Raw genomic sequence first — 25,243 nt, forward strand, 5'->3', positions numbered from 1 at the left:
TGCTAATATACAACTTGACCAGAAATCAGATTAGGAGACTGGCCGCTTGGTTGATATCTACTTCGGCAGAGAAATCAGCATTTTTAAAGTGTTCCACATGAACAGTTATATTTTTGAGGGGGGGGGGTTATTTTTGAGTTGGAAAAAAATCATAATCATACCTAATAAAGACTTCTGCCTTTTGAAAACACTTTCAGAGTCAACTCGGTATGTAAGTTGGAAACAAAAAAATGTTTTTATGATCTTTATCAAATGTTTTTAGTTTGGATAAATTTAAATCCAGAAAAAAGGACATTTTGAACATTATATGCATGTTTTACTATACATATATGTATGTATAAAATGAGGATGTGAAGGCAGCTCTACTCATCAGTTACAATTGAGAGAACGTCAACTTTAAGGAGCAATCTTAGGGTGGTGGCTTTGTGATATTAATAGCTTTTAAAGATACCTGTTTGCTTTGGATTTCTGACAAGAAAGCATGTGGGCTGTGCAGTTGGGAAATATAAAACGAAAGCTTCGTATTCTAGTTCTTTTTAAGAACTAAAATGCTAACCCTCACATTTCTGAGATTAGCATTTCCTTCATGGAAGGTTCCCACAGTGTCTCCATAGTAACATCTATAAGCCCTTTGAAGTTTGTTCAGGTGATCTGAAATCTAAGTGAAGGTCATCCCCTCTAATGAGGTGCAAGCAATTAGACTCAAGGAAAAGTGCCCATTTCATGGGCCATAAATGAACTGGCTGCACTGCTGTGTTAATCCCTTGTTTTTTAAAAAATCTGGAGTTACTTCGCACAGAACAGAAAATTCCTTTCTGTTCATTAGGATTCAGTAGTATGAGGGATTATCACATCAGAGGCAGGTTTTGGATTTGTGTTCAGTGGAAGAGGGTGGAATGTGGCAACTGGAATTTTTGTATAGCAGGCCAAGAGAAATGTTAAAACTTTGTCAGACCAACCGAAGAGTGAGTTCTTTTAGCTTGTCAAATTATTTATTTTTATATATAAAATTTTATAAAAAAATTTATAACACACAAACATATATACACACACATAGACACATACAGCATTCGTACACGATACACATACACATTGAAGTGTTCTAGAGTTATGCTGAAACACATACGCACACACACATGGCTCTGTATGTATGTGTGTCAGCGTAACTCTGGAACGCTTTGAGCAATTTGGTACACAAATGACTTTACTTTCTGGAAACATATACTGTAGGGGTAAAACACCCCTAACACCCCTCGGGTGTGTGTGTTCCGTTAACGTACAGCCTGTTGTGCCTTAAAATGGCTTCTACTGTACCGCCATAAAATGGCTTCTGTACAGCGCAGTGGAATTGCCATGGTAACAGCTTCACAGTACTCCACCAGGGGGCTCCCTCTGGTAAAGAGGAAAATCCAATATTAGGAATTAAGTTTGGTCCGGAATTATTTTTGAGGACAAATGTATGGATTAGGATAAAAAAATACCCAGGCAATGCCAGGTTATCAACTAGAAGGATATAAATTTATTCTAATCTCTTTTAGCGAAAAAACAAAATTAACTACTAAAATTAACTCCCTGCTGAAAGAATCTGCTATGGTATTTATAATAGTGGGAGGCTTCTAAATAGTTTTTCTGTTTGGCAAAGTTGCCAACTTTGAGAAAACTGCTTCGGACTTAATTTCTGCAATTCTGATAACAGTAGTATGTTTTTAGAGAGTGCTGCCCTTGTGTCGTCTTGTATATCCATTTGCGTCTCTTGACTCTGCTCACCCGACAAGGATGGCATATTTAGGAATCTGGGCACCCTACTGCCTTCTTCTAGAGGCCATAAGAAGAAAGAGAAGCATGTTTGATTGACATGGTGGCATAGTACTGTTGCCCAGTGATGGGAATATGAGGTCACTGGTGGACAATGAATCTCTTTGTCTGCAGGCAGTTGTGTGGCAGGGGCCCTCGCATGAAGAAAGAAAGCAGAGAACAAACTCAAATTATTTCTTGGGCTGAGCCAAATGTCACTGAGGGAATGTTGAGATTACTTTGCACGTCTTTTGTACATGGATCCAGCTATCACGAGAAGTCTGGAGTCTCCTGGAGCAGGACTTTCTCCTAAGTCACTGGAATGCTTAATTGGGAAGCATTGTTTGCCTTGACTTGCCAATGTCTAGAACAGTGTCAACCTTGGCAACTTTTAATATGTTTGGACTTCCCCATGTTGGCTGTGGAACTCTGGGAGTTGAAGTCCACAGATCTTAAAAGTTGTCAGTGTTGAAAAACTGATGTAAAACAATGGAAAGCAACATCTACCGTATTTTTCGGACTATAAGGCGCACCGGAGTATAAGACACCTAGATTTCAAAGAGAAAAACAATAGGTTTGGGCCTCTGTATGTCTGGTTTTTGCCCTCCCCAGCCCCCCAGGAGTACTCTGCAGGCCTCCCAAACCCTCTGTGCATCCTGTTTTCGTGAAAACGGGTTTGTTTTTGGTCTCCTGAATCCCCCCCATGCATCCCATTTTTGTCCTCCCCAGCCCCCCAGAAGCACTCTGCAGACCTCCCAAACCCTCTGCACATCCCATTTTTGCCAAAAATGGGCTGTTTGGGGCTAAAACGGGACATGCAGAGGGGGTGTTCGGGAGGCCAAAAATAGGGCCATATTCAGTCTATAAGATGCACAGACATTTTCACCCGCCTTTTTTGGGGGGGGGGGGGAGTGTGTAGTCCGAAAAATACGGTATGTCCTTAACTAACTGTAGTTTTCTTTATCCAGAGGGATTATTTTGAGGGGGGAAATACATACGTGAATACACAGAAACACAGGGTCGTCTTGAATAGTTGGGGGGAGGGGAGAAATCAAGATGGCAACCACATTTGTGCGATCAAAGCCTTGCATCTTTAATATATGTATTGCCCAGGGGACAGGTACTAAAATGGGATGGGGGTTTCAATTGTGCAGTCATCTTGACTTTTTAAACCCCTCCTGCAAACAGACACCCAAAAAACCCTCTTCTTGTTGGACACATGATCACAGATTTAATAATGCTTGCTTAGATGATGGCCATGTCTGATTTCAAAGGCTAATGTGGGTTTGGTTTTGACTTTGTTTTGCGGCTAATCCCAGACATAAAAACCTTGCGCTAGTCCCCATGCCGGCTTGGGATGAGGGATATTGTAGTCCAACATAACAGGAGAAACCTGACGGGCACCCTTAACCAGCTCTTATGTCTCCTTGAGTTCAACAGATCCTCAAAGCCTGCATTCACAGGGTTAATCTTTGTGTTATTTCACTTCTCAAACTTCTTGGGAAATTTATGTCCTCAGCAGAGATGGTGGCTAATCATTAAGATCCACCAGAGGGGGGGGGGGGTGGTGGTAAACACCCAACAAAACAATGCAAAGGAACAAAGATATCTCCAATCTACCCAATTTTACAGTGCTAGAGGGAAGGCAAAAGAAGAGGAATATACATTCTCAAGATAGCTTCCCTCCTCTCCTCTCAATGTTTCAGATTCAGAAATACCCATTGAGGTGACTTGTTTTCACTGCAGTCAGATGAAAAACCCAACAGCTGGACATGTGCCACCCTAAGGAAATTCGTGCTGGGTTTGGGTGAAGCGAGGGATATCTCATAGCAACTGGGATTGTTCCGAAAGGAAAACATTGCCAAGTTGGGCTAGTAACTAATCATTCTTCCCCCCCCCCCCCCCCGCGCTTGCCTCTTGGCAGCTTGCCATCTGCTCAGCATTATACGGTACCCAGAGGTGGGAGGGAATCAGTGAAAGGCGCTGGAAGCTTAATCATTGAACCATGCAGAAGGATTGGCTTTACTTCAGCCCTGCTGCTCCGGAGACTCATCGGAGGAATGGCTGGGTGGTAGGATCCTGCTGGCTTCTCGGCATATCGATTCCAGCTTTGGCCTCAGGAACAGTGGTGTCAACACCGAACTACTCGCAAACATGCTTGCGGTGCACCTTGTGGCCTTTTATTTCACAAAGCTGAAAGAAGATCAGATCAAAAAGGTAAGATCTGGTTTGTGTTGAACTCTTTGGGGCAAAACGGGAGTAGCTGCGGTTTGAGTGAACACCCTAATGCTAGTAGAAAGAGGGAGAGAGGGAGGGAGGAATAAAAAAAAAGTACAGCCCTGTATATAATAACTTCCATTTATTAACGTTATAATCTTACTCAGCCTCACATTGCCACTCTGGGTGGCTTGCAACTTGAATAAATAAACTAAACTAAGAGTCGCAATGTATATGTGCTTTTAAAAAAAACCCAACAAGTGGTGCATAAAATTCAGAAGTATCAACTAAAAAGATTCATCTGATGTAGATGATGACTTAGTAATCTGACATTCTAGGGCACGCTCATATTTGCTTATTTATTTACTTATGAAACAAGGGGAGACTTAAGCTACGCAGACCAAATTTAGTGTGATGTTCATAAAGCCACATTCAAATATATGCTCTTACTCTCAGCTGAAACGTTTTTTATCCATTTTATCCAGAAGCAAAATACAGCCAAACAGCAGCTTTTGTGATAGAACTGTCACCAATGTTTTGTGCAATAAATATCTTCTTTTTAAAAAAATCTGGGACAAAGAGTGTTCAGTTCCTATGGATTACTTCTCACAACTTCATCAATCGGTGTATTATTTTCAGTCTTATATTTAAATGAATCGTTACCTGAGATGAAAATAAATTAAGATTAAGACAGACCTGGGAATCTCTTGCCATAGCTAAACCTTTCATCAAATGCCTTATACCAGTGATGGCTAACCTTTTTGTTGCTGTGTGCTGAAAGCGAGCAATTCAATGCATGCGTGCGCCCCCATGCGGCCTGCCCTGCACATGTATGTGTGACCACGGCATGTGCCCTGCCCCCTGTGCATGCGCATGAGACCCCTGTGCATGAACGTAAGACACCTGCACATGCATACAAAGCCCCCTGTGTGCACCCCACTCCTGTGCATGCGCAAGTGACTCCCTGTGCTCCCCCCACCCCCTGCGCATGTACACGCCTCCCATAAGTGCCCATTGCATGCAGAGCAAAGACCCCAAAACTAGTTGGCTGGCGAGAGGCGCACGCGCATGCACGGTGGAGCTGAGCTGGGGCGACAGCTCGCGTGCCTGCATAGAAGGCTCTGTGTGCCATAGGTTCTCCATCACGGCCTTATACTTTTATTCAAGGGGGGTTTCTAAATTCCCTATTTATGACTTTGCAATTCCATAATTAGTAGTAGAGTTGGGGCAACTGGATAGAGGCAATCTGTGACTTCCTGGGTCTGTTCTAGCCCTTTGATGACTTATGGGCTTCTGCTCCTCTGCTTGCCTACCTCCCCCGCCAGGGGTGGGTTTCTCGCCCCGTTCCAACCGGTTCGGTTGGAACGGGGCTGGCGGCGTCCTCGTGCACGCACACAGTGTACGCATGCGTACTAGCATCTGTGCGATGCTCCAGCTGCTCCTGGAGGATCGCACAGGCGCTGTATGCGTCCTGCACATGCGTGGAAGCGCAGAACTCGTCAAAACTGGGTAAGGAGCGCGGGCGCGCGGGTGGGCCCTTTGCCGTTCCCGGAAGTTACTTACTTCCGGGTTCGCCCACCAACCGGTTCGCGGGGACCGCCGCGAACCGGTTGAAACCTACCCCTGTCCCCCGCCCTTATCTTGTAAATCTTGCTGCCATCATCTGGAAGGAATTCCCACAACCATGAGAAGTTTGTCATGCAGACTTCCAATCTTCATAAAGGAAACACTGAAATGAAGCGAATTCTGCCACCTGGAAAAATGAGTAAACCAATTAATTGGGGGAAAAGAGTACTTCGCCAAAGGATTTTTTCCCCACAATGCAGCTAGCTTTGCTAGTCAGCATCTTATTGATTGATTGATTGATTTTATTTTGTCAAACATGTACGAGATAACAAGTATAAGTATAAACCTGGACATGAACACAGGAAATTGGTATGAATAAATGGGGACAATAAGACAGAAACGTTTGGCACACTGGTGCGCTTATGCACGCCCCCCCCTTACAGACCTCTTAGAAATGGGGTGAAGTCCACGGTAGACAGTTTAAGGTTAAAGTTATGGGGATTTGAGGATGCAACAACAGAGTCAGGTAGTGCATTCCAGGCATTGACCCCTCTGTTGCTGAAGTCACATTTTTCTGCAATCAAGTTTGGAGCGGTTTACCTTGAGTTTGTATCTATTGTCTGCTTGTGTATTATTGTGGTTGAAGCTGAAGTAGTCATTGACAGGTAGGACATTGTAGCAGACGATTTTGTGTACTACAATTAGGTCAGACCGTTGGCGGAGTAGTTCTAGGTTGTCCATGGCCAAAACGTCAAGCCTGGTGGCACAGGGAATTCTATTGTGAGCAGAGGAGTAGAGTACTCTTCTCGTGAAATCAGGGGTGGGTTTCTCGCCCCGTTCCAACCGGTTCGGTTGGAATGGGGCCAGCGTGGTCCTCGTGCATGTGTGCGGCGTGCGCGCAGCGTACACATGCGTACTAGCGTCTGTGCGATGCTCCAGCTGCTCCTGGAGGATCGCGCAGGCGCTGTATGCGTCCTGCGCATGCGTGGAAGCGCAGAACTCGTCAAAACCGGGTAAGCAGCGCGGGCAGGCGGCCCCTTCGGCGTTCCCGGAAGTTACTTACTTCCGGGTTCGCCGACCAACCAGTTCGCAGGGACCGCTGCGAACCAGTTGAAACCCACCCCTGCGTGAAATACTTCTGGACTCGCTTTGATCGCTTATGCACTTAATTTTTAATTAATCAAGATTTCTGGTTTTTTTCTACTATACCCCCGGTAGTACTTGGTTCTGACGGTATCCACCTGAGCATTCTTAAGGGCTCAGACATGACTTTGCTAACATCCTAGCAGAAAATGGAACCGGGATCCTTAAATTGGCCTCAGTCCCAGTGGACTGGACAGTTGCCTATGATACTAATTCTTCAAGAGGGCCCCAAAAGAAGAGATTCAACCAGTTGAGCCAAGTAGGTGGAAGTAGAAAGCTGAGGGGAAAAACTAAGCATATATACAGCACTGGTAACCACTGATGGTCTGTGAGAAAATTTTGGTGGTTTGCTGAAGAATTATTTGCATTTTTTTTATATTGCACTAAATAGCACTAGCATTTAGCAATAGCACTTAGACTTATATACCGCTTCACAGTGCTTTACAGCCCTCTCTAAGCAGTTTACAGAGTCAGTATATTCTCCCCAACAATCTGGGTCTTCATTTTATCCACCTCGGAAAGATGGAAGGCTGAGTCAACCTTGAGCTGGTGAGATTTGAACTACCGAATTGCAGCTAGCAGTCAGCTGAAGTGGCCTGCAGTACCGCATTCTAACCACTGTGGCTCTAATTGCACATTGTACAATGAAATTAAATGCGGTCAGCTGCAATACTGCACTCTAACTACTGCACCACCTCGGCTCTTAAATGCGATTTATCTTTTTTTGAAATACATATTATTGGTCCGCGATTTAGAATTATGAATTCAGTGGTCCCTGAGGCCCGAAGGGTTGGTGACCCCTGGTATATAGGAAGCAACCTTGCTGGTGGAAAATCTGCCTAAGTCAAACTTGCTTTTCAAACATCTGCAGCTTTTTTTTTACGTGTCAGCAAACATGTGGATGAGATGACCCCCTACTGACACTGAATTTTTGAGAAGACTAAGCAAGTTCCACATCTAAGCAGGTCCAGATGTCCTTTGTTAATCCAGTCACAAAGGAGAAGCAAAGAGTAGAAACAAATGGCAAAATTTTCTCAGAGGAAAGAAGGAAGAAGTCAAGTAGGGAAGTCCTTGGGGTCTCTGAGTGCGATTGCTTGCCTGCAGATGCTTCATTACTGGACGAGGTAACATCTTCAGTGCTGAAGAGAGATTCCGAGAGCACCAAGGACCCCACAGTTCAACTCTGAGCTATATTTATTCTTTTTTACTAGCTGCTAACTTGGAGTTGCCCAGAACAAATACCCCTTACCTGAGGGACCCCATTGTTTTTCGTTTGTTTGAACCAATCCCCTTTACCAGAGGGAGCCCCTTTGTGGAGTACTGTGAAGCTGTTTCCATGGCAACTCCATTGTGCTGTACAGTAGAATCCATTTTAAGACACAACAGACTGTATCTTAAGAGAACCTGAATCCAAAATGCACACTATCACTGCCAAAATTACTGTGCTTTGACACCATAGATACAATTCATTCCTTTTCATTTCAGTGTTCCAGAGTTATGCTGGAACTCACGCACACAGATACACACACACACACACACACACCGAGGGGTGCTAGGGGTGTCTTACCCACACAATATTTTTTTCCAGAGAGTAAGTCATCTGTGTACCAAGTTTGGTTGACATTGCTTGACGTGTTCCAGAGTTATGCTGGAACACATACACACACACACACACACACACACACACACACACACACACACACACACAAAAACAATCACTTTTATACAGATAGATACAAAACAAAGAAGATTGGTGAGATCCAGCAAAGAATCTGGCTTGGGACCAGGGCTTTCTAACTTGTTCATCAAGGTTCTTCATTAGGGCCAGGAAGTGAATTGACTGAGCTTGAAGATACAGTAATACTAAATAAACTATTCAAAAGTGATTATGAAGGGCTCTTAACAACTTCACCGATATACCAAGGAGGCTGAATGGTCGGTTACCACCAGGAAAAAGATGATGTGGTCATACTGAGCGATGGAGGATGTAGACTCAGTGTGCAGTGTCTGTGAAAAGGCCAGTCCCTTGCTAGGAATCAATACGAGAATAACTGGAAATAATGTTATCATTGTAATGAGCGTACACAAATCTACAGTACATTCGCATCTGAAATATTGTTCTGGTACAGGTCTGGTCACCACATTTAAGTTGAGAATACAACAGAACCAAGCAAAGTGTATAAGATGGTAATCAGAATGGTTATGAGGCTTGAACAATTTCCTCATGAGAAAAAGCTAGAATATCTGGGAAATGTGGGGGGGGGGGAGAAAACTGATGTTGAGATACCGTTGAGATACTGTACATCTGGTGAACCTGATTGGCAAGGGATTTAAAATAGAATAGAATAACAGAGTTGGAAGGGACCTTGGAGGTCTTCTATCAAGAAACCCACACCACTTCAGACAAATGATTATCCAACATCTTCTTAAAAACTTCCAATGTTGGCGCATTCACAACTTCTGGAGGCAACTTGTTCCACTGATTAATTGTTCTGTCAGGAAATTTCTCCTAAGACGCTTCTCTCCTTGATTAGTTTCCACCCATTGCTTCTTGTCAGGTGCCTTGGGAAATAGGTTGACTCCCTCTTCTTTGTGGCAGCCCCTGAGATATTGGAACATTGCTATCATGTCTCCCCTAGTCCTTCTTTTCAGTAAACTAGACATACCCAGTTCACATCCTGTTCCTGCAACCATTTTTCATATGCTTTAGCCTCCAGTCCCCTTATTATCACAAGTGGGGACAGCATACCAGGTATGGAGAATGGTGGTAGGAGAGGACCGTATCTTTATCTTCTACTAATGAGCACCCCAGAAGCTTATAATGGCCACTGTGAGAAAGAAAGATAAATCTTGGCCTGACCTAGCAGGTTTTCCTTATGTTCTGAATACATCAGTAGTTCAAACATCATCAGTTAATCATACAGAATTTTATTTATTAAGATTAATCACTTAGAGATGCAAATTAATTCTAGGAAAATTAAGATATTTCAATTTTTTCCCTCTCCTGTGTAGAATTTGCTTTGTTCCAAAGATGGCTACTCACACTGAAGGGAAATTACCCAAACACCCTTTCCCAGTAGTATTACCCACTGGAGAACAAAGATGCTGCTGTAGAAGCATAATGAAGCTTGTCATTCATAACAATGAGCAACAAAGGGACATTGTTGGGGCCAGTGTTTTCTATAATGTGTAAGCCGGGTCATCCCCCTTCTTTGACCCCAATAAAGTTTATGAAGATGTCCGAGTTGATGCTCTTCCAAATTCTTTCCAGGATTTTGTAAAGTTTGACCGAACTATACATGTGAATGCAGTCAACCAAACATGAAGCCTACTCTTTATTTTAGAGAACAAACCATTTATACTCAAAACGCACTGACAGCGACATTTCGTCCTCGAATGGTGATGAAACATTTGCAACCTAATGGCTAAGCTCGGAGCTCAAACCAACAGCCTTACAACCAACCCAAGCTACTAACATTCAAACAATTTTACAAATGTAGGTCTCTAGTTATTTGGGTTTTCTCCCGCGTAGAATTGGAGATGTCTTGGCGACGTTTCGACGAAGTCTCATTCGTCATCTTCAGGCTACTTCAGGCTACTTCAGGCTTGGTGTTTCCAGGAGTGAAACACCAAGCCTGAAGTAGCCTGAAGTAGCCTGAAGATGACGAATGAGACTTCGTCGAAACGTCGCCAAGACATCTCCAATTCTACGCGGGAGAAAACCCAAATAACTAGAGACCTACATACTAACACCCGCGAAAACCTCAGAAAACAATTTTACAAATGTTTATATTATTTGGAAACCTAGATATTTTGTATCACTTCTCAGGAAGTGTTTTTCTTCTGTAGTTAATTTTAATCAGTGAAAATGATGTGATGTGTGGATAAAGAATTAGACTTCCATCTTCAATTTCACCAGGGCTCTAAACTGGAATCACACACACACCCTCCTAATTCTAAAAAACACAATCTGCTTTCTGGAGAAAAATCCATATGTGGACATTCGCGCCTAAGTCTTGACTTCGTTCCCAACTGGTTTTGAGAAACTTGCCAAAACTTTCCCAACTTGCCTCCTCAGCTCATTGTTATTAGTTATTGTTGTTAGTTGCGAAGTCATGCCAAACCCATCGCGATCCATGGACAACGTTCCTCCAGGCCTTCCTGTCCTCCACCATCCTCTGGAGTCCATTTAAGTTCATGCCAACTGCTCCAGTGACTCCATCCAACCACCTCATTCTCTGTCGCCCCCTTCTTCTTTTGCCCTCCATCTTTCCCAGCATTAGGCTCTTCTCCAGTGAGTCCTTCCTTCTCATTAGTAGTCTTACTGTAATTTTTGTTACTTAGCCACATTCTTATACTCCAAGATAGTCAGATCTACTGTCTCCCCTTTACAAATCCCTGTTATAAAAGTTAGAACCTCTTCTCTCCATTATTTGTTCTTGAGATTGGATCAGATTTTTCAAGTGGATTTATCTCTGCTGCCATTTCAAGTTTGTCTTCTAAAAACCACTTCTTCACAATACTTACTTTGGCCAGACAAAGGGGATTAAGGAAAGACCCAAGATCACACACAGTCTTAAGCTCTTGTTCTGAGGACATCAACAGGCCAGTTCACAAGTTCCATGGGTAATGTGTAAACTCTGCTATATGTACAAAGTTTAAGTATTACATACTATGAGCACAGTTAACAAAAACTACAAGTCTGTAGGTAGATAATGTGTAAACTGCTACGTGTAGAAAGTTTAAGTATTGCATATTATGACATTGCTAACAAAAACTACAAGTTGCTAAAAAGAACTGGCCATAGTTTCATAAAAACATTTACTTCTGCTTCATTGACTATGCTAAAGCCGTTGATTGGGTGGATCACAACAAATTGTGGCAAGTTCTTAAAGAGATGGGAATATCAGACCATCTTATTTGTCTCTTGAGAAACCTATATGAGGGTCAAGAAGCAACGGTGAGAACTGGACATGGAACCACTGATTGGTTCAAATTTGGGAAAGGAGTCCAGCAAGGCTGTACACTATCACCTTGCCTATTTAACCTATATGTAGAGCACATCAAGACTGCTCTTTAGAAGGCCAGATCCTGAAGATGAAACTCAAAGACTTTGGCCACCTAATGAGAAGGAAGGACTCACTGGAGAAGAGCCTCATGCTGGGAAGGATTGAGGGCAAAAGAAGAAGGGGACGACAGAGAATGAGATTTCGTGATGAGTGAATGGTATTTGTCTTCTATATATGGGACTTCAAAGGACTTGATAGAGGATAAAAATGCCATCTGGCTGACTGTGTGATGAAAGACAATAATATACTTTCTCATTGTTTACCTGCTTTCTCCTAGAAAGTACATTTCTCCTGAAATACATGCAGTCATCAAGACAAACATGACTTTATATGTCTTATGTTTTAAAATACAGGCAGTATTTGACTTACATTCACACTGAGCCAAAATGTATATGGCTGAGACATTTGTTAAATGTGTTTTGCGACTTTTCTTGCCACAGTTTTTAAGTGAATCACTGAAGTTCTTAAGTTAGTAACATAGTTGTTAAGTGAATCTGTCTTCCCTATTGCCTTTGCTTGTCTAAAGTCCACAAAAGATGAGCCCAGGACACTGCAACTATCACAAATTCAAGTCGGTTGCTAAGCATTTGAATTTTAATCACATGACCCTGAGAATGCTGCAATGGTCCTAAGTGTGAAAAACTGTCATAAGTTACTTTTTTCAGTGCTGTTGTAATTTCAAACAGTCACTAAATGAACTTTTGTAAATCAAGGATTACCGGTGTATGGGATCCACAAAAATCAAGCAAATCATAATTACTGTTTTCAGTGCAGAAAACACTCAGGCCAACTGATAAGAATGGCTTTATTTGAAAGGTTTACTTTCCCAGGTTTCGGTTAATTTGAAAACTGGACCTGGAAGGCATGAAAATGTGCTCACATCACCTTTTCTTAATCTGAGTTTCCCGAAAGGGTCAAAGGGTTAAAAGTGCTCTCTGCAAAAAAGACAATGCAAATGTTAGCTTTTTGATTACAGAGGCAGTAGTTGTGCTTTGTCAATCCAGGGATAAGCACAGACTCAAGTGTATTGTATCATCTTCTTTCCACCTTATACGTAGGAGGTGTGGGAGGGCATTACTCTGATTCAGTGTGCGCATGACACCAAATTGTAAATGTAAGCTGTGTGCAACAGACCTGATTCAGATAACTCAGCCATATCTGCAAAGTTTAATCTGATTCAGAGAAACTCAAGAAGTAAGGTTTTACATTTAGGCAAGAAAAAACAGGTATAGATGAGGTGAAATCTGGCTCAATTGTGAGAGGGATTTTGGAGAATAGTCAGTCCTGAGGAGAGGGGGGTGCAGCCGGTACATTGTTCTGGGGCCCATGGAGCTCAAAGGAGGCCCATGAAGAGGAAATTTTTAAAAAGGTTTTTACAAAACCAAATTTTAACAAGAAAAACAATATTGGATATATACCTCAAACTCAGTACTTTGTGTGTATAGCAAAATCGCCTTGTTGGACACAACCTTTATTAATCTGAAACTCAGTGCACAGTTATTATGTAATGTATTGAATTTTAATTTCATTACTTATTTATTTAAGTTTGCAAGCTTAGTTTCATTTCGTTTATGAGTATATTTTATACTTCATTTCAGTTTATGAATGGCTGTGAAATGTCATCTCAAAAATCTGAAGCTCAAGAACGCTGTGCATTGTAAATGAGCAATCTATGACATTATTGATTTATGTGTCTGTGTGTAGGTGAGGGGGCCCATACTAGTCTTGTTCCAGCACTTAATAATACTCTTGGCCGCCCTGGTCCTAGTGGACAGTCACTTAAATATGAGCCAACAGTGTGCGACAGCAGCCAAAAAATCCAATGCAATCCTAGGCTGTTTTAACAGAGTGATAGAATCAGAATCATGTAATGTATTAATACTACTATATCCGGGATGGCGAACCTATGGCACGCGTGCCACAGGTGGCACCCGGACCCATTTGTCAGGGCACGCGAAGCATTGCCCTGTCGGCTGGCCAGCTGAGTTCAGCCTTTTTTAAAGCCATTTTTCGCCCTCCCCAGGCTCCAGAGGCTTTATAAGAACAAAAATTGCTTCTGTGCATGCGTAGAAGCAAAAAACAAGATGGCGCCTACACTGCCGCCAATAGAAAAAGTTTAGGGGTGTGGTTGGCTAAATTACTACCTACTCAGCCGAACTGGTCCGAACTGGTAGGAACACTCCTCTGGTCCAGGGCCCTGAAATTACAATGTCAAAAAGCATTAATTTTGGAACCCAAAATTAGCAGCACAACTTGAAGGCATTTTTGATGTTTTCAAGGCGAGGGGGGCAATGATTTCAGGGTGAGGATGGAAAACTTTGCCTCCCAGAAGCTTTTTCTCCCCCATTGATGTTCTGATTCACTTGATGGCATTTTCCATCTTCCCAAAGATTGGAAGCTGTTCCATTTTTCTCACCTTGTGTTCATTTATCTGGAGTTACACATTCACTCCCACAACAAGCACAGATAGGTATATTCCAGAGGTGGTATTCAGCCAGTTCTGACCGATTCTGGTGAACCAGTAGTGGAAATTTTGAGAAGTTTGGAGAACCAGCAAATACCACCTCTGGCTGGCCCCGCCCCCATCAATTCGCTGCCACCCGAGTATCAGCTGATCGGTTGGGTCTTCATTTGTTGCCCTGCACAGGAGAATGGAGCTGGAAAGCAGGTTAGTGGGGTGGGGAGGGAATGAGGGTTTTGCAGTATCCTTCCCCTGCCACGCCCACCAAGCCATGCTCCGCCCACAGAACCCGTAGTAAAACATTTTGAATTCCACCACTGGTATATTACTTACAAAAGTTTTAGTGTGTGTGTGTGTGTGTGTGTGTGTGTGTGTGTGTGTGTGAGAGAGAGAGAGAGAGAGAGAGAGAGAGAGAGAGAGAGAGAGAGAGAGAGAGAGAGAGAGAGAGAGAGAGAGAACACTAATGTATACCTGGTGTATTTTATTCCAAGGTTGATCGGTACCTGTACCAGATGCGCCTTTCTGATGATACGCTCCACGATGTGATGACTCGCTTCCAAGCAGAGATGGTGAAAGGTTTAGGAAGAGATACTAACCCAACGGCTACAGTAAAAATGCTACCAACGTTTGTGAGGTCACTTCCTGATGGCTCAGGTAAGGCTTTTCTTTTGATCCAACAGGTAATCCCCAACATGCAATCATTTAATTAGAATGGCAATTACAAGTTATGATTGGTCCTTGCACTTATGACTGTTATAGCAACCCCAGTCATGTGATCAAAATTTGGATGTCTGGTAATTGCCATATATTTATAATGGTCACAGTGTCCCAGGTGTCCCAACAGGCCAGGAGTCTTTAAGTTGCTGATAGCTCCAACTTCATCCTTCTTACAGCCTTTCCGGGTAAAATCTGGCAGCACACATTTATTTTTTGCTGGTTTAGAAAAAAATAAGCTCTAAAACAAGCTCTAAAATTCTGATATACTTAACACACTTACTTTGGAATAATCAAGCCTAACCCCAAACAGTCAGGCCCAACCCTGCTCTGTTGACATTACTGCATCACTACCATGTCCTCCGGGGGGTGGGATTCAAAAATTTTTGCTACTGATTCTGTGGGTGTGGCTTTGTGGGCGTGGCAGAGGAAGGATACTGCAAAATCCCCATTCCTTCTCCTCCCCACTAACCTGCCTCCCAGCTCCGTTCTCCTGTTCAGGGCAACAAAATACTGCAATGTGCTCTACATGGGGCTGCCCTTGAAGAGCATCCGGCGACTTCAGCTAGTCCAGAACGCAGCCGCGCGAGTGATTGTGGGTGCACCTCGGTTCACCCACATAACACCTATCCTCTGCGAGCTGCGCTGGCTACCTGTCAATCTCCGGGTGCGCTTCAAGGTGCTACTTGTCACCCATAAAGCCCTCCATGGTAGTGGGTCTGCGTACTTGAGAGACCGCCTTCTGCCAATTACCTCCCTGCGACCAATTAGATCTCATAGATTGGGCCTCCTCCGAGTTCCATCTGCCAGCCAGTGCCGGCTGGCAATTACAAGGAGGAGAGCCTTCTCAGTAGTAGCTCCGACCCTTTGGAACGATCTCCCCGTGGAGATTCGTACCCTCACCACCGTCCAGGCCTTCCGCACAGCCCTTAAGACCTGGCTAGCCCGTCAGGCCTGGGGACAAAGATAATTGCCCCCTCCCGAATGATGAATGAATGTTGCTCATTATTTTATTCTGTGTTTGTCTGCGTTACTGTTTGTATATCCCCCCCCTTGATTTTATGTAAGCCGCCCTGAGTCCCCTCAGGGAAAAGGGCGGCCTATAAATGTTAATAAAACCTCTAAAAAAACCTCTAAAAGAAGATCGGCTGGGAGGCTGGGAGGCAGCAGGGGCGGGGCCAGCCTATTTGCCGGTTCTCTGAACTACTCAAAATGTCCGCAACTGGTTCTCCAGGACCTGTTAGAACTGGCTGAATGCCACCTCTGATGTCCTCACTGTATCTGTCATGGCTGCATCTCACCTATGCATTCATCAACTGGCAGCTTGACATTAGTACCGGTGGGTGTGGGGGAGGGATGAAGGTCCAGCTGAGCCTTGTGAGAAGCTCCAGTCAGCCAAGGTCATTAACGAGATGCTGAGCTGGGAACCGAGAACCTGTTTCCTGAACAATATACAAGTACCTGATTGGACATTTGCAGATAACCAGGGGATGGCTGGAGGGAGAGGAGAGGGAACTTTCCTTTGTGCTGTTTACACGGGAAAACCTTGGATTCGGCTTATGCTACTTCTGTAACTATTTAAGCTTCATTAAAGTATACCCTTGGCAAAGCAAATGGCCAGGAGTCTTTCTTTGCTAGATATCTTGAGTGGGATGGTACTGAGTCCTCAGTTGTAGTAACTTTGCAAATAGCAGAATACTAAGATCCCTCTCACATTAGAAGATTCTTAACCAATAGCTTAAGTCTCAGATGTCGATATTGTGACGCTTTTAATGTTTGTGATGAAATCCAAAATGAAGCTCTACTCATAGTCTTGGGACAGTATTCACCTGATATATTCACAAGCAATTGGTCTTTTAAAAAAAGTATATATCTTTATACTGTTAGATAGCAATAGCCCTTAGACTTATATACCACTTCACAGTGCTTTTACAGTCCTCTCTAAGCAGTTTACAGAGTCGGCTTCTTGCCACCAACAGTCTGGGTCCGGAAGGATGGAAGGCTGAGTCAACCTTGAGCCAGTGAGAATCGAACTGCTGGCAATCAGCAGAATTAGCCTGCAATACTGCATTAGGGACACGGTGGCTCAGTGGCTAAGACACTGAGCTTGTCGATCAGAATGGTCGGAAGGTCAAATCCCTATTGCCGCATAACAGAGTGAGCTCCCGTTACTTGTCCCAACTTCTGCCAACCTAGCAGTTCGTAAGCACATAAAAAAATGCAAGTAGAAAAATAGGAGCCACCTTTGGTGGGAAGGCTCCATGCGCCTTTAGCATTTAGTCATGCCGGCCACATGATCACGGAGATGTCTTTGGACAGCGCTGGCTTTTCGGCATTGAAATGGAGATGATCACTGCTTCCTAGAGTCGGGAATGACTAGCACATATGTGCAAGGGGAACCTTTACCTTTTTTACTGCATTCTAATCACTGCGCCACAATGGCTCATGTTTTTGTAGACTAGAGGCTCTTCAAACAGGGCTGCATCTAGTAGCCCCATCCAATCTCTATATCAGTGATGGCTAACCTTTTTTGGCCAGTACCTGAAGTGCACATGCCCCTCTGAATGTGCCTGCCCCCATGCATGCTCGGCAGAGACCCAACCACCAGCTGGCTGGCGGGAGGTGTGTGCACATGCGTGGCGGAGCTGAACTGGGATGACGGCTCGTGTGCCATCAGAGAGAGTGCTGCATGCCACCTTTGGCACACATGCCATAGGTTTGCCATCACGGCGCTATATTAAGGCTCATGAAACATCATTTGGCAAGGCGTTATGGAGGAATTAATCATTACACACTATTATTTCCATTACAGAAAAAGGAGAATTCCTCGCTTTGGATCTGGGTGGTTCCAAATTTAAAGTCCTACACGTTAAAGTAGCTGAAGAAGGAAAACAACATGTACAAATGGAGAGTCAGTTCTATCCAACACCTAAAGAAATCATACAGGGAAGTGGAACAGATGTAAGTACCGTATAGCTTTGAGATTTCTGTCCCTTTGGGATCTGCTCTTATGGATTTTGAGGCATGACGTTAATGAACACTGCATCTTATAACCAGTGGTGCGTTTCACATTTTGTTATCACTGGTTTTCCCCGTGCATGCGCGTCTGCTACGCAGGCATGCACCCATTTTGCAGGTCCATGCGCCCCTTCCATTCATGTGCCCGGCCTTCTGCGCATGTGCTTTGCTCACACGTGCACCTTCCATGCATGCCCCCAGCCTCAAAAATGTACCTAAATAGGATGGCATAGAGCTGGGGTGGGCAGGCAGGCCCACCTGCAATTTCCACTACCGGTTCAGGTGAACCAGCCCCAAACGGCTGAATATCACCTCTACTTATAATATTACCTGTTTAATCATTGCAAATTCTGGGACTTTCAACAGGAGGTGCTGCATTCAACTCCGTGGATGATAGGTATCTGCAAACTGACTTCCTAAATCTGTGAATTCCAGTTGGTGGAATAATCTTGAGAGCAGGAATCCCACCTTCAGATATATTCCTGTGGTTTTACCGATTAATTTTATCAAACCCTCCCCTGGATAGCAGAGTCGTGAAACCTCTAGGACAGTTTCTTTCTTATAGCGTGCCAAAATTGTGGGCGCGTGAGCTATCGTGCGTGCATGGGTGCCCACACCAATGCAATCCTCCCTGCCCACCTGCGCATGAGCACACCACACACACACAGCATGCGCGCACAGCCCCTCCCCAGGCTTCAGAGGCTTTCCTGAAGCCTGGGGAGGGCAAAAACGGCCTCCCACCCCTGGAGGCCCTCCGGAAGCCGGAAATGGATCGTTTCCGAACTTCCAGTTGGCCCGTCGGGGCTGTTTTTTGCCCTCCCCAACCTCCAGAGGCTTTCCTGAAGCCTGGGGAGGGCGAAAAACAGCCCCAATGAGCCAACCGAAAGTTGGGGAAGGAATTTCTGGTTGGCCTGGTGGGTCTGTTTTTCGCCTGCCCCAGCCTCTGGAGGCTTTCCTGGAGCCTGGGGAGGGCGAAAATGGCTTCCCTCAGCCCTCCAGAAGGCTGCAAATTAGCTGACAGCTGGCATGCAAGCAAGTATGGCTCCACCTGCAACCTGTAACATGCATGCCATAGGTTTACCATCACGACTCTAGGATAATCCATCCTTCCGAGGTGGGTGAAATGAGGACCCAGACTGTGGGGGCGATATGCTGACTCTGTAAACCGCTTAGAGAGGGCTGAAAGCCCTATGAAGTGGTATATAAGTCTAACTGTTATTGCTATAATGTTTCTTAGTCTCAGACCCTTTAAGATGTATGGACTTCAGCTCCCAGAATTCCCCATATCTTAAAGGGGCTGAGATTGAAAAACATTGCCTGTGGGAGGATGGTCTGATATCAGCTAACACCTCTTTTTCTCTAGTTGGAGGGCTCAAATAAGGAAGGTACATATCAAACATAGTGTCAGTTCTGCCATCTTCGGCTTGATGCCATGGCAGCATCCTGCCATCAAAAGCTAGGGCAGCGGGGGAAGGCGCGTGGCAGGGGAAGGATACTGCAAAATCCCCATTCCTTCCTCACCCCACTAACCTGCTTTCCAGCTTGTTCTCCTCTTCAGGGCAACAAAAGAAGATCAGCTGGGAGGCTGGAAGGCAGCGAGGGTGAGGGCCAGCCTATTTGCCAGTTCTCCGAACTACTCAAAATTTCTGCTACCGGTTCACCATAACCTGTCAGAATTGGCTGAACACCAGCTCTGGGGCAAGCGGGACACACACACAAATGAGCAATAAACATGTGTGGGGATATGACAGGAAATAGGGAGTGATGTCAGCTTGACAAAAATCAGGGAAGTGCAGAACCAGTTTGTTCCAGTATCCAAGACCATGCATCATGAGAATGGAATGTGGATTGTCCCAAACATATCCGCAATTCTCAAAACACCTATGATTGGTCATTTTGGGGAGGGGGGGGGACTGGGATAAGGGGAAACATTTGTAACCTTTTGCATGGGAATCTTAGTTCTAGCCTGACTTTACTGCAACCAGAAACCTTTAGTAAAAGAACCTAACTTCACCCAAATGGAGTCAAGGGTCTTTCCTTCCTAAGGCATCTGACTGGGCAGGTCCAACACATAGATTTTCCATCTATATTAGCATTGCAGATCATAGAATTCCTGATGACTACAAATTCTGAGAGATTACAGCCCCAAACTTCTAGAACAGTGTTTTTCAACCTTGGTCCCCTGAAGATGCGTGGACTTCAACTCCCAGAATCCCCCAGCCAGCAGAGCTGAAGTCCAGGTGGGCCAAGGTTGAGAAACACTGATCTAGAGGTTGATTCTGAGAATAAATATTATTTTTATTGAAGTGGTAACAAATCAGTTACACTGATGTAGGAAGACATATTTTATCTGGATTCAAGGGTTTCAGGTTTTGCTTACATGCTTAAGAAAAAGAATTAACTATATAGATAAACGATAATATTGCTTTTGCCTCTTCTTCAGTGTGAACTGCCTAGAATCTTTATGTGGAAGGAAATGCAAAAAGCCATTCTTATTAATCATCATGTGGTTTTATTGGCCCATTAAAATAATATTTAGTCTGTGTTCCTTTCCAGCTGTTTGAATATGTGGCTGACTGTCTTGCAGACTTTATGGAGACAAAGGACATAAAATATAAGAAATTACCTCTTGGTTTTACCTTTTCTTTTCCCTGTAGGCAGAAAAAATTGGAGGAGGTAAGTTCAACCCTGTGTGTCACATTATAAGCAGAGTAAAATCATTAATTAGGATGGTTGGTAAATTATTGGTAATAAATTACTTACTGTCGCCCAATAATTTTAAGCCGTGTTTCTCCACTCTGACAACTTGAAGATGTGTGGACTTTAAAACAGAATTCTGTTTTAAAGTGTGCAAGCTAATGTAACTGTTCTGACCTTGGCTTCATCAAATCACGAAGCAGACTCCTTGTCCCAACAAAACCCCTGTCAGGCATGCCTCCTTCAATATCCAAGAAAGAAAAACCTCAACTCCATTTGAATAGAGATAAAGTACTTTTATACTAAATATGAATTGAAAGCAGCAAAAAGGAAAACAAGATCTGAGCCAGAAAGGCGCGAACACGTACATATCAAATGATTGCCCAGCTCCCTCCCTCCAGTTACCCCAGCCCAGTGTCCAATCTGCAACTCCCTAAGGTGTCATGTGGGGTGCATCTTCAAAGGGCCTCATCAGGTTGGTATGCGAGACGGTTGGCCTTGACCAATTCCAAACATCAGCCATCAGCATGCACAGAGGATGGTGAGAACAAAATTCCCTTTCCCAATACCATGCCCCCACCCTCCCCATTTCTATGGCAGCCGATAGCAAGCAAGCGAAGCAGAGGCTGACATCCGGCCCTCCTTCAGAAAGGACATCACCCCTGGAGAAATAACAACAAAACAAAAACAACAATAACAACCAATAACATAACATATATGAAATTCATATATAGAATTTCTGTAGAAGTCTGGGAGCTCTAACATCAGATTTGTTCACCCATTCAGCCTGGGAATGGGGAAAAATTTTTCAGGACACCAAATATTGGATGCGACCTCTATGTTTCCTGGAATCCAAGATTTCTTTAACTTCAAAATGTTGCTTTCCTTCAATCAGGGGAACAGGGGGTGAGGGTTGGGGTGGATGCATGGCAGAAGTGTGTTCCGTTTTCAGTAAGTCTACATGAAAAACAGGATAAATCTTTCTGATGAGCCGAGGTGGCGCAGTGGTTAAATGCAGCACTGCAGGCTACTTCAGCTGACTGCAGTTCTGCAGTTCGACTGTTCAAATCTCACCGGCTCAGGGTTGACTCAGCCTTCCATCCTTCCGAGGTGGGTGAAATGAGGACCCGGATTGTTGTTGGGGGCAACACGCTGACTCTGTAAACCGCTTAAAGAGGGCTGAAAGCCCTATGAAGCGGTATATAAGTCTAACTGCTATTGCTATTTCTAAGGGCCTTTGGCAGTTCCAATTTCACTGATACAGGATTTCTAATTTTGATAATGGGAAATGGACCCACATATTTCAGACCCAATTTCTTCGATTTCAGGGTGGTTTGCAGAAACTTAGTGGACAAAAATACCCTTTCTCCAATCTGTTACTCTTTTGGCTTGGCCCTTTTTTTGGCAGCTTTTTTTTTGGTGCGCTTGGTGAGCCGCATCTAAGGGCTTGCAGGTCATCGGCCAAAACCATTGAAGTTGATTACTCCACTCGGACAAGGACAAAATCTGCGGCTTCTCTTGAGGCAATTCACCTGTGCCTTTACTCCCAAGTCGGCCCTTGTTCCTTAACTGTTCCCTTCTCCTGGCAGCTCTGCACATGCGCACATCAGGAACAGGCTCCAGCTGTTCTTCTGTGTCACTGATGTCCAACTCCGAAGGCAGCTGATGATTGTCGGGCAACCCTGGCCCCATCTCTGCCTCCAACGCAGAACACTTATCAGAGCCTTCCCCAGGCTCCAGGAGTGGCCCATGTTCTTCCCCAGCCTTCCCACTCTCTGAGTCTACCACCAGCTCCACTGGCCGCTGGCAGGCCACGGTTCCACCACAATACCACGAAGCCCTTATCCGCGGACACATAAGCGCTAGTGCTAATCCGCGCCGTCCGAATCGCTAAAGCAAATGCGACCTTACCGCGCTGACATAAGGGCGGAGGGCAAATCCGCGCCTTCCGAAGCACTCAGCACCCTAAACCTAACCCTAACCCTAACCCTAACTCTAACCCTAACCCTAAACCTAACCCTAAACCTAACCCTAAACCTAACCCCTAAACCTAAACCTAACCCTTACCTTAATTTAAATCGGCTTTCTGCCGCCGCGCTGTTTTAAAGCGCCCTTCTGTTGCCGCGCTGTTGTCGTGGTGATGACGCGCGGTGATGACGTCGCGCCTTTAGCAACACGGTTTTATCACCGCTATTTTGACGAGTGCGGTTTTGTCGTGCCACACAGGCCACAACAGTAACAGTACAATATATCAGTTAGTTTTTCAGCCTAGTCTAGGCTGGTACCTTGCTTTTAAAGAACCTAAAAACACGCTGAAAATGAGAGAATGAGGATCTATGCCATCCAACCCCCTTGTCTGAAAAGAACTGAATGGTCCGTGAGCAAACGAAGCCATTTGGTGCTCTTCCAATCCCATTCATTTTTTCTAACATTGGTATCGAATAGGGAATTGGGGATCCTCTAGAAATCATTAAACTTTTAAGAAGTCAGGACTCAACTGCAATTCAAAACCAGGAAAAAGTTTGGAGTTTTTCTTGCGGCTCCATTTTCTTTTGAAAAACTCACCATTACTTAAACATTTCAGTTAGAAAAGAGATGGAAGGGACCTTGGAGGTCTTTTAATCCAACCAAGCAGGAGACCCTATACTTTTTCGGACACATGGCTGTCCAGTCTCTTCTTAAAAACCTCCAGTGATTTCTGGAAGCCCCCATGATTTCTGAAGGCAAGTTGTTCTACTGGTTAATTGTTCTCACTGTTAGGAAATCTCTCCTTAATTCCAGGTTGCTTCTCTCCTTGATTAGTTTCCATCCATTGTTTCTTACCTTTCCTCCCGGTGCTTTGGAAGATAAGTTTACCCCCCTCTTTTTTGGGGGGCAGCCCCTCAAATACTGGAATACTCCTCTCATGTCACTAAAAAAAAACCTTCTTTTATTCTACGATAAAAATTATGATTTTATCCAGTCATTTTTGCTGAGTCACCAGTCACAAACATTAATGGAGTTGCATCAACGTGGTCCAATTTATTATCATTAATAATTGTTCTTTTGATAGGGAGTCCTTTTTTCATGGACAAAACATTTCAAAGTCCGAGGGGTACAACAGACGGATGTGGTGAGCAATCTGTGCACAGCCCTCAGAAAGCACAAGGCAAGTTAAACCTAATAAGGTTTCTGAATAACCTGCGTTTCAGCTGGTGTGTATATATCGTTTGTCCATATGCATGCTGAATGAGAGCAGCTGTGTTGGTCTATAATGGCAAAACAATCAAGATTCTGATAGCACCAGTTTTGACTTTTATTAACAGGCACAAGCTAATGTTTTTTTAATAAAAGAAAGATACCACCAGATTTCTGTGGAATGTGCATACCAGTGGTGAAATTCAATTTTGTTTTACTACCGGTTCTGTGGGCATGGCTTGGTGGGTGGGGTGTGGCTTGGTGAGCGTGGCTTGGTGGGCACGGCAGGGGAAGGATACTGCAAAATCCCCATTCCCACCCTACTCTGGGGTGAGCCAGAGGTAGCATTTGCTGGTTCTCCGAACTACTCAAAATTTCTGCTACCAGTTCTCCAAACTACTCAAAATTTCTGCTACTGGTTCTCCAGAGCCTGTCAGAACCTGCTGGATTTCACCTCTGGTGCATACTGAATCTGACACACACAAAAATTGTCCTGTTCATTATTTCAAAACCAGACAACCCATGGCCCCTTGTGTCATCCTTTCAGAGATATTTCCTTATCAGATTCCTCAATGCCTTCACACAAACGGCTTCCGATGTACTTAAAGGCCTTCAAAATTCAAGGAAATATTCAAATATATATATCTGCCTTGCAAGTGGCCCATGTTGAACTGTAGAGCATCGTGATAGTGAGCCTATGGCTCTCTCTGTGGGCATGCATGCCATCACCAGCTGCTCTTCTGATTCCCGGAATGCACATGCACGCTGGATGTGGGCACCAGGGCACCAGAAAATGGCCTGAAAAACAGCCGGAGAAATGGCCAAAAACCAGGCCACTTTTCAAGCTGTTTTTGGCCCCAAAACAGCAGATTTTGCATTAGGTCCAAAAATAATTTGTTGATAATTTTTATGTCATAAAATGGTTTATAAAATTTGCGAAATTTCAGTTCCACAGGAGTCATGAGTCCCAGATTACAGATGCATTTCTGTAAGTTAGCCCATGTGTGTACCTTGATTCAAAAATTGTTGCCCTATTTCATGATCTATTTCACCTAAAGCAGGGGTGTTAAACTGAAGGCCCAGGGGCCAGATCCGCACCGCGGTGTGCTTACATCTGGTCTGCATAGCCGCCCTGGAAACAGTGAAGGACCGGCCTGCAGTGCCTCTGCCAGTGAAAACGGAGCTCGGGAGGCAGAAGGTTGCAGGAGGTTGTTGCAGCCAAAATCAGAGCCTGGGAGCCTGTTTTTGCTGGCAGAGCGCTCAGGTCACCACAAGCACCCCTGACATGAGTGACGAGCTGTTCACCCAGCTTGTTCACCCAGCTGTTCACCCAGCCACTCATCCTGGCCCCCCAAGATCAAACACAATGCTGATGTGGCCCTCAATG

General features: G+C 44.3%; 1 protein-coding gene across 2 annotated transcripts in view; it reads left to right on the top strand.

Annotated features, from left to right (window-relative positions):
• The first annotated feature begins 3,790 nt into the window (after positions 1 to 3,790).
• The window catches only part of LOC106551319 (hexokinase HKDC1), a 57,585-nt gene continuing 36,132 nt past the window's right edge, over positions 3,791 to 25,243 (top strand). The window contains exons 1-5 of one of the 2 annotated variants that reach the window (XM_087702336.1): positions 3,798 to 4,011; positions 14,742 to 14,904; positions 17,777 to 17,925; positions 20,539 to 20,658; positions 23,732 to 23,827. In XM_087702336.1, the coding sequence (XP_087558462.1) occupies positions 3,949 to 4,011; positions 14,742 to 14,904; positions 17,777 to 17,925; positions 20,539 to 20,658; positions 23,732 to 23,827 (591 nt within the window). In that variant the 5' untranslated portion in view covers positions 3,798 to 3,948. Of the gene's footprint in view, positions 4,012 to 14,741; positions 14,905 to 17,776; positions 17,926 to 20,538; positions 20,659 to 23,731; positions 23,828 to 25,243 lie in introns of both variants that reach the window. The other variant, XM_087702335.1, reaches the window with a different exon arrangement.

Source organism: Thamnophis sirtalis, unplaced genomic scaffold (genome assembly GCF_051295495.1).
Source record: "Thamnophis sirtalis isolate CommonGarterSnake01/CBP01778 unplaced genomic scaffold, rThaSir2_p1.2 scaffold_15, whole genome shotgun sequence".
Classification (NCBI taxonomy): Eukaryota; Metazoa; Chordata; class Lepidosauria; order Squamata; family Natricidae; genus Thamnophis; species Thamnophis sirtalis.